Below are 13,932 nucleotides of genomic sequence, written 5' to 3' on the forward strand. Positions count from 1 at the left end.
CTGGGATATGAGCTTTCAAATGAAGGTAAGAGCCTAGCGCCACAATTTTTTAGAAAAGTGTGCACAATTGCAACCACCTAATACGATTAAGAAACTCCAATCATTGTTGGGCTTTCTAAATTTTGGCACAACATACATTGCTGATTATGCTACACGCATAAAACCTTTATACGAATTAATCCGTCCTGATTTTTCAAGCAAATTCGGGACAATTGAACATACACATACTCTTCGGGAGTTACAAGCAGATCTCCTAGCTGCAAAACATTTACATACATGGGACAATAAGACGCATTTGGTCATCAGGGTGATAGCTGGGGCCATTGGGTTTACGTATGTAACATTTAATGAAGGTGAGACAGTCCCGATTGGATACAAGTCCCACTTGTATTCGGCTGCTGATCAACGATTTGCACCCACAGAGAAAATACTCACTGCTGTACAGATGGCTGTTATTAAAGAACGACCTCTTGCCCAGGGTAAACGCATTATTGTTGTTTCCCCAATTCCAGCCCTGGAGGCTGTTACAAAAGCTAGCGTTCCGCGCGCAAAAGCACTGCACCCGTGATGGATACAGTGGCTACGTCTTTGACAGCCACTGATGTAGATTACATTTTCGACCCAAAATTACAAACTCAAGAATTTCTGCAATATGAAGTTGAATATCCTATTCCCTCTGACACGTTGCCTATTGATCAATATCAAGTAGTCATGTACACCGATGGCTCTGCGCAACCGGCGGTGGGAACAAAACACCAATATTCTGCTGCATGTGCAGTAATGAGCGGCCATTTGGAGGGGGAGAAATTCTGCCCCAACATACTTATACACAAACCTTAGGGGATTGTACGGCACAATTGGCTGAGCTGAAAGCTCTATTGATGGCATTAGAACATACAGATCCGACACAGTTCACACTGATTGTTTGTGATTCGTATTGTGTCCAGTCTTTTAATGAATACCTACATTACTGGCGCTTGAATGGGTTCAGAGATTCAAAAGGCAACACCATAAAACAGAGACTACTGTGGGGGAAGGTATCAGACCTGAAGGAGACGCTGCCCAAAGTCCATGTTGTACATGCTCTTGGACACCAGCCTGTTGGAATACACGTTGCTGGGAATACTTTGGCTGATGAAGCCACAAAGTCGGCAGTGGCAGTTGCCACTGTGGCCACAGTGACTTGTTCGAGTTCCAAACCAGACACAGAGATTCTGGCTGCCATTAAAGCTACGGTTGATGGCATGCCCTATCCTAAAGGATTTCCTAATAAATATCAATACTTCATGGGAAGTATGCTCAACGCTGAGGTTAAAATACCTAGTGTAGGCATACGCGAGATCCCCAATAAAGTTGTAAGACCACAATTGATTAATGCAGCACATGAGAGAGTGGCATCTGCACATGCTGGCGTGGCCGCCACAATTTCGCTATTACAGGCCAGTTACTGGTGGCCTGGTCTCTATAAAGAGACTAGGCAGTATGTCCTTTGTTGTGACATCTGTCAACAAATTAAAGTTTCAACAGCTAAGCGCCCGCCGCAGACACCCCTCTTAATATCCAACAGACCATTACAATGTGTGTACTTGGATCATTGCGGTCCACTCACACCGGATAGTGCATACAAATATATACTAGTCGCTGTTGATTCTTGCTCCAGATTTGGGTGGGTGTGGCCACATCGCTCGGCTGACGCTCGAACTGTTATTAAAGATTTGTGTGTCTTTGTCGGTACATATACAGTTGCAGCATTCCATTCGGACCAGGGCCCTGTTTTTGCCTCAAGGGCATTCAGGCACACCATGGTTTCGTTGGGGTCCAGCTCCACTTCTCGTCTCCATTTCATCCTGAGGGAAATTCTGTCGTGGAGCGATTAAACCGCGATTTAAAGCAATCCTTAACAGCCAGAGTCTTAGGTAAGGTCGTAGTTGGCTAACCCACCTGTATGGAGTTCAGAGAGCATGAATAACCTGACTAGAAGGTCCCTGGGGGGGTCGTACTTCATATGAGTGCCTGCTCGGAACACGAATGTTTGGTCCGGATCTTGATAGTCCTGGTGTGGAGGCAGCGGAAACACCTTTTGACATAAATGACCGTGTCACTGTTTTGCAGGAATTACAACAGTTCCGTGAAGATAACTCTTCTAAAAGTGCTGTCTCCACAGGAATTAAGGATGTGCCAGTAACACCTACTGGCTGGATTACCAGAGTTGGGGATCTTGTGCGTGAAAAGGTCGCAGTGAAAAATGAATTTGGCCCTTCTTATCGAGCACCAGTCCCTGTGTTGGGGATACACGGAACGAGAACTGTTATTTTACCACCGTTGCCAGGTGCCAAAAAAAATCGCTTTGTCTCTATTGACAATGTCAAGTTACAACATGTGGCCGATTCTGCACAGCAGACCAAGAGGAACGTCCAGTAGTTCCCAAATCCCTCTCACTACTGGGGAAGATGTTCCGCTTCAAGTTATCTATACCAACACTGTTGCCTCTCCGATCTTGGGGAGGGTGGATGATGATCTTGCATTAGTTCCACTGACAACAAATAACTTAGAAACATTTGATCGAGTCACCATGATTTCTGACGTGGAGGATGGTGCTATCTACAGTGTACCACCGTGAGAAACACCAACTCCTCCATTGAATACGGCGACACCTTTTGCACAAACTGCCTCTGGGTACTTTGCCAACAACAACGATGGACTATCGGACTCGTTTGCCTCTTCAACTACTGACCCAGGTCCACGTAAGCTGATGTGTTGGCTTAAAGATATGTATTTTGTTTTTCCTTGGAACTATCTGTGGCTCTTATTGTAGGAAAGTACCATCTTGCCTGGCATGTTACCCCCATATATACCTGTATATATGTTGTTTTAGTCTATGTGTCACTGGGACCCTGCCAGGCAGGGCCCCAGTGCTCATAAGTATGTGCCCTGTATGTGTTCCCTGTGTGATGCCTAACTGTCTCACTGAGGCTCTGCTAACCAGAACCTCAGTGGTTATGCTCTCTCTGCTTTACAAATTTGTCACTAACAGGCCAGTGACTAAATTTACCAATTCACACTGGCATACTGGTACACCCATATAATTCCCTATTATATGGTACTGAGGTACCCAGGGTATTGGGGTTCCAGGAGATCCCTATGGGCTGCAGCATTTCTTTTGCCACCCATAGGGAGCTCTGACAATTCTTACATTGGCCTGCCAGTGCAGCCTGAGTCAAATAACGTCCACGTTATTTCACAGCCATTTACCACTGCACTTAAGTAACTTCTAAGTCACCTATATGTCTAACCTTCACCTGGTGAAGGTTGGGTGCAAAGTTACTTAGTGTGTGGACACCCTGGCACTAGCCAAGGTGCCCCCACATCGTTCAGGGCAAATTCCCCGGAGTGCGGGGACACCATTACACGCGTGCACTGTACACAGGTCACTACCTATGTACAGCGTCACAATGGTAACTCCGAACATGGCCATGTAACATGTCTAAGATCATGGAATTGTCACCCAATGCCATGGCATTGGGGGGAAAATTCCATGATCCCCCGGGTGTCTAGCACAGAACCCGGGTACTGCCAAACTGCCTTTCCGGGGTCTCCACTGCAGCTGCTGCCAACCCTTCAGACAGGTTTCTGCCCTCCTGGGGTCCAGACAGCCCTGGCCCAGGAAGGCAGAACAAAGGTTTGCCTCTGAGAGAGGGTGTAATACCCTCTCCCTTTGGAAATAGGTGTGAAGGCTGGGGAGGAGTAGCCTCCCCCAGCCTCTGGAAATGCTTTGATGGGCACAGATGCTGCCCATCTCTGCATAAGCCAGTCTACACCGGTTCAGGGATCCCCCAGCCCTGCTCTGGCACGAAACTGGACAAAGGAAAGGGGAGTGACCACTCCCCTGACCTGCACCTCCCAGTGGAGGTGCCCAGAGCTCCTCCAGTGTGTCCCAGACATCTGCCATCTTGGAAACAGAGGTGTCTGTGGCACACTGGACTGCTCTGAGTGGCCTGTGGCAGCAGGTGATGTCAGAGGCTCCTTCTGATAGGCTCTTACCTCTCTGGGTAGCCAATACTCCTTCCTAGGTAGCCAAATCTCCTTTTCTGGCTATTTAGGGTCTCTGCTTTGGGGAATTCTTCAGATAACGAATGCAAGAGCTCACCAGAGTTCCTCTGCATCTCCCTCTTCACCTTCTGCCAAAGAATCGACCGCTGACTGCTCAGGACGCCTGCAAAAACGCAAAAAAACTAGCAAGACGACTACTAGCAACCTTGTATCGCTTCATCCTGCCGGCTTTCTCAACTGTTTCCGGGTGGTGCATGCTCTGGGGGTAGCCTGCCTCCTTTCAGCACCAGGAGCTCTGAAGAAATCTCCTGTGGGTCGACGGACTCTTCCCCCTGCAACCGCAGGCAACAAAAGACTGCATCACCGGTCCTCTTGGTCCCCTCTCAGCACGACGAGCGTGGTCCCTGGAACACAGCAACCCTGTCCAAGTGACTCCCACAGTCCAGTGACTCTTCTGTCCAAGTCCGGTGAAGGTAAGTCCTTGCCTCCCCACGCTAGACTACAAAGCTATGTACTCCGTGATTTGCAGCTGCTCCAGCTCCTGTGCACTCTTCCAGGATTTCCTTTGTGCACAGCCTAGCCTGGGTCCCCAGCACTCCGTCCTGTAGTGCACAACCTTCTGAGTTGTCCTCCGACGTCTTGGGACTCCCTTTTGTAACTTCGCATGGACTCTGGTTCACTCTTCTTCCAAGTGCCTGTTGGGGTACTTCTGTGGGTGCTGCTTGCTTCTGTGAGGGCTCTCTGAGTTGCTGAGCGTCCCCTCTGTCTCCTCCTCCAAAAGGTGACATCCTGGTCCTTCCTGGCCCTCAGCAGCACCCAAAAACCTCTACTGCGACCTTTGCAGCTAGCAAGGTTTGTTTGCGGTCTTTCTGCGTGGGAACACCTCTGCAATCTTCATCGCGACGTGGGACATCAGTCTTCCAAAGGAGAAGTCCCTAGTCCTCTTCTTTCTGGCAGAACCCCACACTTCTTCCAACCGGAGGCAGCTTCTTTGCACCTTCATCCGGGGTTTCCTGGGCTCCTGCCCCCCCGGACACTGTTGCATGATCAACGTGGCCAATTGGATTAAACAAAACTGCCTCAAGTTTAACAGCAACAAAACTGAAGTGCTAATCCTCAGGAATAAAAGCTCACCTTAAGACCCCACCTGGTGACTCCCCCTGAACGTGGACCCCACACACCCCAACTGACTAAGCTAGGAACCTAGGCCTCATCTTCGACACCAACCTCACCATGAAGTCCCTGATCAACACCGTCATCTCCTCATGTTTCCACTTCCTCTTCATGTTATGTAAAAACCTCAAGTGGCTCCCACTGGGCACCAGACATACCATCATGTTTGCACTAATCACAAGCAGATTGGACTATGGCAACACACTCTACGCTAGTATCCCATCCCATCTTCTACACAGACTTCAAAACATCCAAAATGCCACCACCAGACTCATACTCGACCTCCTGCACCAAACCCACACCACACCATGCCACCACAGACAGCTCCACTGGCTCCCCATCCAGAAGTGATGCCAGTTCAAACTTCTCACAGATGCATTGAAGTCACAACACAACATGGCACCTGTATACCTTAATCAACAGCTCTACTTTCACCATCCCACCATACAACTTCGCTCAGCCACCAACGAAACAGACAACTTCGCTCAGCATCATTCTCACTGGCACACACCCTGCATCCACAGAAGTAGAACAAGAGTTCCATCATTCATAATTGAAGATGAACGCACAGAAATAAAGGTACTAACTCAGGGACTATCATTTTGTGAAAAGTTAGAATTTTCTTATATTCAGACTAAAATAGATCTGTATAAATATATTAGGAACTCGAGCTAATGAAAGTTTATAAAAACAATGTTAGTAATTTGTGTAAAATACTGAGACTCCACCAATACTGGATACAGAATATGCCGAAATCAGATTTAGACGTAATGAAAGAATTATTGGAACTGGAGAATAAAAGTGCAAGCAGCACTGGGAGTGTTACTGAAAAAATGATAGTCAGAATGAGACTATATAAATTACTGAAGAAGGAGGTACCACATTTAGACCTGGATGTAGTGAAATGTGTGTTTAGACCACTGACCTTGTGTTGCACCACTTTGCACCTGGATTAGCTGTCCAGTGTTCACCAGTTACAGACTACATTTTGTATTCAGTTTAGCTTTAGATTCATTCTGCCTATTGACTTTATCGTAGCATTAGACACTGCCATGTTAAAGCTGCCCGTGATTTTCCACATTGTAAACTGTGCAATCTGTCTTGTTTTCGTGCTCTTTTTCACCGAAGAGCTAGTACATAATAAGGAGGAGTTAGTCAGTCAGCATGATAAGGATGTATTAGACTGATGTTTTTGGTACAGCAGGGAACGGCTTAGGCTTGGGAGAGACACCTTGGGAAACTGACCAGTTCCAACCTGTTTCTTTCAACCCTGACCTAAACTAGCCAGCATGTTTGAATTACGAAATGAGAAGGTTTTTTTAAGATCTAAAAAGACCCACTGCGACAGTGAGAGGGTGAGTGGCCTCAATCAGGATTCTAGATGTCGGATGCCTGATATTTTTCCCGTGAGGTTAGAGATCTCTTTCGCAGTCGAACAGGGTCATAGTCTTGCTGTCATGAGAAAATGAAGAATCTGGCAGGCCCTACGGTGATGCATTTTTAATTCATTATTTGCTTTGCATTACATGTATTTGCTATGCATATTGCAGTGGAGAATCATTTTGGTATATTTTCCTTTCATTGCTGTGACTATTTTTAAACGTGTGCTTTTAACATACTAATCTCCTATTAGGAACCTTGTGGTGAAATAATAAATGTCTTCTTTGAACTAAGAAGTGCATTCCAGAGATTTTTGTTAGCTCGGTCATTAGTGAAAAGCAGAACATTTTGGCGTAGATCGGACAGTTTAAAAACAGAGGTTAGAAGTGCACAATTTAAAAGTGTAAATATGTTTTTATTCAGAGAGTTAAAGGACGCACCGCAAACCATGTTTGAAAATGCATGTGAAATTAAAATGCCTTGGCAAATGTGTTTTCTCGCTTATCAGGATTTTCTAAATTTTGGGATGGGTGCTTGGATAAAACAAACTTATTAAATGTGTTTACATGTTTAGAAAAGGTGCTTTTTGAATGGCATGATATCCCTTTTGTTCTTGACAGGAGGGTTTGGATACTTTTGTCTGCTTATAGAAAAATGCATGAGATGTAAACAGTTAGAATATCAAAATAAGAAATTAAGAGAGCAATTTAGCCAGAACACGTTATTACAAGATAAAGCTAAAAACTGCCAAGCTGTTACAGGGGAATCTGACTTTTCATATTCTTGTAATGAGGAGGTTAAAAAAGGTGGGGGCCAGAATGAGCTGCATGAGCAGAACGTAATTTGTGCGGAGAGTAGCCCACAGTTGTCGGCAGGAGTTTAAATGCATTCTTTAAAAGATTATACACAGCAAGAAGTTGACAATGTTACCGGTATATTCAGACAACTTTTGCAGAGTACGATGTGTACAATTAATTCAGACAAGACGTAGGGGGTGTTGCAAAATGTGCAGTTTTGAGGAATTCAGTGGAATCCAGAACGTAGAGATGTTGTTACAGGTAAAACAAAAGATTTTGCTACTCCTCGCACTAAACAAGAGACACAGAGTTTCATGAGATTGTTTGATTTTTGGAAACAGTATGACCCTCATCAGAGTAAAATCTTAACCCTTTGGTAAAAAAGTCACCAGGAAAAAAACATGAGTTTGAATGGGGTGAAGAGCAGCAGTATGCTTCTGATTTGACAAATGAAATAATTCAACTTACTTTAGACTTGTGGCCAGTGCAAGAGGGAGACATTGAGTTGCATGTAACTGTTCAGGGACAATATGCAAACTGGAATATGTAGCAGTTAAATGGGGGCCGAGGGTGCCCCTAGGATTCTGGACTAGAAAACTACCTGACTCTGGGGAGCGCTATACTCCTTTGGAAAACAGCCTTTGGCCTGTTATTGGGCTCCAGTGGATACTGAGCAAATAACACTAGGTCATAATGTAATTATGAGACCTGAAATACCAATTATGAAGTGGGTGATGAGTTCACCTAAATCTCACCGTACAGGACATGCACAAGAGGCTAGTATCATATGCTGGAAATGGTACATACAAGACAGGCTTAAGTAGGTCCGGCAGGCACTGCAGCCCTACATGAACAGGTGTCACAAGCCCCTGTACAGGATGAGTAGAGGGTGCAGGAGGTACCACAGGTAAAAGAGTCACCAGTGAAATGGGGTGTGCCATTTGAATTTGTGTCCTCTAAGGATAGGAAGCATGCTTGGTTCACTAATAGTTAATTCAAATACGTGGGTACCAAAAGACCTTGAAAAGCAGTGTTATACAATCCAGTTAATGAAAAGTTGTTGACCACCACAGGAGAAGGAAAAAGTAGCCAATATGCAGAGTTGTATGCAGTGTCTCAAGCTATAAAGCAAGAGCTACTTGGGACTTGTCATGTTTACACTGATTCTTGGTCCACTGCCAATGGAAAAGCCATTTGGCTTCCCACATGGCATGCACATAACTGGTTCATTCATTCAAAGGAGGTGTGGAGCAAAGAGTTGTGGCAAGAAATTTTGGAAATGTTAGAACAGAATAAAGTCATAGATGCTCATTGTCCCACTGACTCACTAGAACACTGGTTCAATTCCCTTGCAGACGACAAAGCCAAAATTTCAGAAGCAGGTGTGGCAACCCAGAATTCTGACTTGGTGGGGATGGCTAAATGGGCGCACCAGAAATTTGGACACCTGGGAGAAAAAGCCACTTACAGGGGAGAAGAGATGAGAGGGATGCACATTCCCCTAGATTTGATAAAAACTGTGATTGTGCAATGTCCTATTTGTCAGCACACACAACAGAGATCTGTCCCACCAACAGTCAAAGGTCAATTGGGGAGAGGAAAGTTACCAGGACAGATAGAAATCAAACCTATTCTGTTAAATAATGGAGAAGCTGATTTATTAATAAAGATTGGAGAGAGAATTGCCCAACTTGTCATAAGTGCAGTGTATGGAGGATTGGTGATGAAGGGGACTGCCCCAGCCCTTCTGACAGTGCGAGGAAAGGGAAGTTCAGCAGATAAAAACCTCAGTGCTAAAGTGTGGGTTGAATCTCAAATGGCCCTCCAGAATCTGCAGAAATTATAGCCAAGGGCCTTAATAACGTCCTGCTGATAATAAAACAAGGAAAGGAAAAATGGGAGCACTTTTCAGATGACAATTGTTATTTGCAAGAAAAATCATACTTGTTTCTTTTACAGATCTTACTACGACTTGCCACTGACCATGAGTGTGCTGTGTGGTCTCCCTTTGGGCGTTTGCGTGTGGGGTCAGGGAGGGACCGCACCCCCAACTTGAACCTGATTGTTCACTTTTCTGCAACTCTCCTGCTGCTTTTAAAGTACAAAACCTATGGATCCATTTAGTGCTAATTGTGCTTCTCAGATCAAAGTTCTGCATGGGAACAATGCAGAGTACCATGGATGTTCTGTTAACCTGTTTGATTACATTTTTTTTTCAAACTAACCCATCTGATGACTGCTGCCAGTCTCATTAAGCACGTTTAAGTTGCCAGTTGGCTGACTATTCTCGTATGGGAACACTTATATTCCAGCAAACCTTACAGGTGTACCGTGTACCTTTACATGATTAGAACTCATGATGTTTCTATCTTATTCTAAACCAACTTGCTATCCTAGAGACACTATTCAATCAGTTATTATCCCAATCAGAATATATAAGCTTCAGTCTTTTCCTTGTAGGTGTGTCTGGTTTAACTGGTTATAAGATCAATACATTAATCCACTTCCATTTCTTTATAGTGATTGCTTTTGTCATTTCATTATGTTGCTGTGTACAATGGGTTGTAAAAAAACAATTTAAGAGGAAAAAAAGAGAGAAATTGATTTTCAATCTGTCCTTTACACAAAGTCATTGATCAGAGGGCGTAATATAGTGAAATGTGTGTTTTGACCACTGACTTTGTAGCATCACTTTGCACCTGGATTAGCTGTCCAGTGTTCACCAGTTGCAGACTACATTTTGTATTCAGTTTAGCTTTAGATTCATTCTGCCTATTGACTTTATCGTAGCATTAGACACTACCATGTTAAAGCTGCCCATTATTTTCTACATTGTAAACTGTGCATTCTGTCTTGTTTTTGTTCTCTTTCTCACCGAAGAGCTAGTACATAATATGGAGGAGTTAGTCAGTTAGCATGCTAAGGATGTACTAGACTGATGTTTATGGTACAGCAGGGAACAGCTTTGGCTTGGGAGAGACACCTTGGGAAACTGGCCAGTTCTAACCTGTTTCTTTAAACTCTGACCTAAACGAGCCAGCATGTTTCGATTGCGAAATGAGGGGGTTTTCTAGAAAGCTCCTTTTGTTTTTTAAGATATAAAAAGACCCAGTGCGATAGTGAGAGTGTGAGTAGCCTCAATCAGGATTCTAGACGTCAGATACCTGATATCTTTCCCGTGAGGGTACAGATCTCTTTCTCAGTCAAACGGGGTCATTGTCTTGCTGGCATGAGAAAGATGAATAATCTGGCAGGCCCTACGGTGATGCATTTTTAATTCATTATTTGCTTTGCATTACATATATTTGCTATGTATAGTGCAGTGGAGAATCATTTTGGTATATTTTCCTTTCATTGCTGTGACTACTTTTAAACGTGTGCTTTCAACATGCTAATCTCCTTTTAGGAACCTCGTGGTGAAATAACAAATGTATTCTTTGAACTGAGAAGTGCATTTCAGCGATTTCTGTCAGCTCGGTCATTAGTGAAAAGCAAAACACTGGACCACTCTTTGTACTCATTATTTCACCCGATAGCATAGATGTGTTTTAAGAAACAGTGATTAGAGAACTTTGCAGTTTGCAAATAAAAACAACCAGGAAGAGATTGGCCACATCTCAACAGTGCCGTGGGTAATCATAAACAGACCAGCACTAAATTGATAGATAACAAAGATTGTGTCATAGGTGCATGACAAAGGTGGCAATGCAGTGCTACAGCCAACTGAGCTGTATATGCAGGAATCATATAGTCAACTTTCAAATACTGAGTGCTATAAAAAAGATGCGAAGGCATATTATCTGAAGGAAAAACAAGATTTCCCTAATGATTTAGTGGAATGAAGAGATCAAGGACACATTAGCTATGATGAACTCAGATTCCTGAAGACATATTAACCGAAACTGTCTGTTTTACCTTATACCTGAAGTTCACAAGAACAGCAAGTTGTCTCTAGGGAGGCCTAAGATAACGACACAGGAAGATCAATTTGGGAGCACATCAAACTATGTACATAAATGAGTAACATAGTGGGATAAACAAAGCACTACAAGCATCCATGGAGATCATGGGGGACAGAATAGGAATTCTTCCTCTAAGGAAGAGGTTTCAGTGGCACTGCAGGAAGAGGCTAAGAGGCGGGGAGTGAGTGACAGTGAAGGAAGGGAGTGAGTGAGAGGCAGTGCAAACAATGAGTGAGGCAGTGCAGGCAGTGAGTGAGAGGCACTGCAAACAATTTGGGAGCACATCAAACTATGTACATAAATGAGTAACATAGTGGGATAAACAAAGCACTACAAGCATCCATGGAGATCATGGGGGACAGAATAGGAATTCTTCCTCTAAGGAAGAGGTTTCAGTGGCACTGCAGGAAGAGGTTAAGAGGCGGGGAGTGAGTGACAGTGAAGGAAGGGAGTGAGTCAGAGGCAGTGCAAACAATGAGTGAGAGGTAGTGCAGGGAGTAAGTGACAGTGCAGGAAGTGAGCGACAGGCAGTGCAGGGAGTGAAGGACAGTGCAGGAGGGGAGTGAGTGTGAGGCAGTGCAAACAATGAGTGAGGCAGTGCAGGGAGTCAGTGACAGTGCAGGAAGTGAGCGACAGGCAGTGCAGGGAGTGAAGGACAGTGCAGGAGGGGAGTGAGTGTGAGGCAGTGAAGGGAGTGAGTGGAGGTGCATGAGTGAGTGAGTCAGAGGCAGTGCAGGGAGTGAGTGACAGTGCTGGAAGGGAGTGAGTGAGAGGCAGTGCAAACAATGAGTGAGAGGCAGTGCAGGGAGTGAGTGACGGTGCAGTAAGGAAGTGAGTGAGAGGCAGTGCAAACAGTGAGTGAGAGGGAGGGAGTGACAGTTCAGGAAGGGAGTGAGTCGCAATGGAAATAATGAGTGAGAGGGAGGGAGTGAGAGGAAGTGCAAACAGTGAGTGTGAGGCAGTGCAGAGGGTGAGTGGAGGTGCAGGGAGTGAGTGAGGGGCAATGGAATAGTGAGTGAGAGGGAGTGCAGGGAGTGAGTGGCAGTGCAGGAGGGGAGTGGGTGAGAGGCAGTGCAAGAAGTGAATGGAGGTGCAGTGAGTGATTGACAGTACAGGAAGGGAGTGAGAGGCAGTGCAAACAGTGAGTGAGAGGGAGTGACAATGCAGGAAGGGAGTGAGTGAGAGGGAGTGCAGGGAGTGAGTGACAGTGCAGGAGGGGAGTGAGTGAGGTAGTGGAGGGAGTGAGTGGAGGTGCAGGAGGGGAGTGAGTGAGAGTGAGTGACAGTGCAGCAGGGGAGTGAGTGAGAGGGAGTGTAGGGAGTGAGTGGAGGTGCAGGAAGGGAGTGAGTGAGAGGGAGTGTAGGGAGTGAGTGACAGTGCAGGAGGGGAGTGAGTGAGAGGGGGTGCAGGGAGTGAGTGACAGTGCAGGAGGGGAATGAGTGAGAGGGAGTGTAGGGATTGAGTGACAGTGCCGGAAGGGAGTGAGTGAGAGGGAGTGCAGGGAGTGAGTGACAGTGCAGGAGGAGAGTGAGTGAGAGGCAGAGCAGATTGTTTGATTTGTGTAGGTTTTTGCTTCTTTCCCTTTTAATGAGTTTCTGCCTCTTTTGGGGGGCCCCGGCTGCATCACCCCCAGAGCTCCCTTCAGTCCTGTCTGTCTCGGCCTGAAGCTGTGTAAGGGGCTGGGGGCTAATGTTTGTGTCTCCTACATGAAACGCAGGTGAAATAACAGAATTCCGGGCTCCTTGTTACCTTTTCAGTTTCCCACGAGGCCCAAACAAAGGCTCCTTTTCGTCCTCCGGCGACTCGGGCAGTCTGCGCATGTGCGGGAGAGTAGTGTCTCCTCTCGGTAATGGGGGTAGTCTGCGCATGTGGGAGAGTAGTTCCTGTTTACGTCTGGTGCCTGTGGGCAGTCTGCGCATGTGTCCAACAGTAGTGTCCAGCCACTTCCGGTGAGGTTTATATTTTGTCTATGAGAAGAACTTTCGGATCAGCGGCGGCGTTCTCCTGGCACACAAGATCTTAGCAGCGGGTACATTTATCTCTCACGCATGCGCTGCAAACACACAAATATCAAGGGCCTACGCAGTAAACAGACGCCACTTATCTAATGGGCATGCGTACTATAGACACGGCACTTAGCTCATGAGGATGCGCAGTTTAGACACTACACTCCTTGCCATGCGTGGTAAGACAGGACACCTTTCTCCCGGGCATGTGCAGTAAGGCACGAAGGAGCTATCCCGGGCTCGCGCAGTAGCACACGGCACATCTCTTCCGAGCGTGCGCAGTCAGAAACGGCACTTCTCTCCCGCGCATGCGCAGTAGGTGCCGGAGCAGCCGAGGCCCTCCATGGTATCACCAGTACTTGGTTCCAGTGCACTGCACCTGCTGCTCCTGTTAACATCATCAGTACTTGTGTCTCGGTGCACTGCACCTGCTGCACATGTATCACCAGTATTGTGTCCTGGTGCACTGCACCTGCTGCTCATGTATCACCAGTACTTGTGTCCCGGTGCACTGCACCTGCTGCTCATGTAATTATCACCAGCACATGTGTCCCGATGCACTGC

At 46.0% G+C, this 13,932-nt stretch overlaps 1 protein-coding gene across 1 annotated transcript in view; it reads right to left on the reverse strand.

Annotated features, from left to right (window-relative positions):
• The window catches only part of LOC138288404 (zinc finger protein 572-like), a 48,658-nt gene extending 35,476 nt beyond the window's left edge, over positions 1-13,182 (reverse strand). Inside the window, exon 1 of the mRNA XM_069229963.1 lies at positions 13,112-13,182. Within this exon, the coding sequence (XP_069086064.1) occupies positions 13,112-13,182 (71 nt within the window). The remainder of the gene's footprint in view (positions 1-13,111) is intronic.
• Positions 13,183-13,932: the final 750 nt, after the last annotated feature.

This window comes from Pleurodeles waltl, chromosome 4_1 (genome assembly GCF_031143425.1).
Source record: "Pleurodeles waltl isolate 20211129_DDA chromosome 4_1, aPleWal1.hap1.20221129, whole genome shotgun sequence".
NCBI classification, from domain to species: domain Eukaryota; kingdom Metazoa; phylum Chordata; class Amphibia; order Caudata; family Salamandridae; genus Pleurodeles; species Pleurodeles waltl.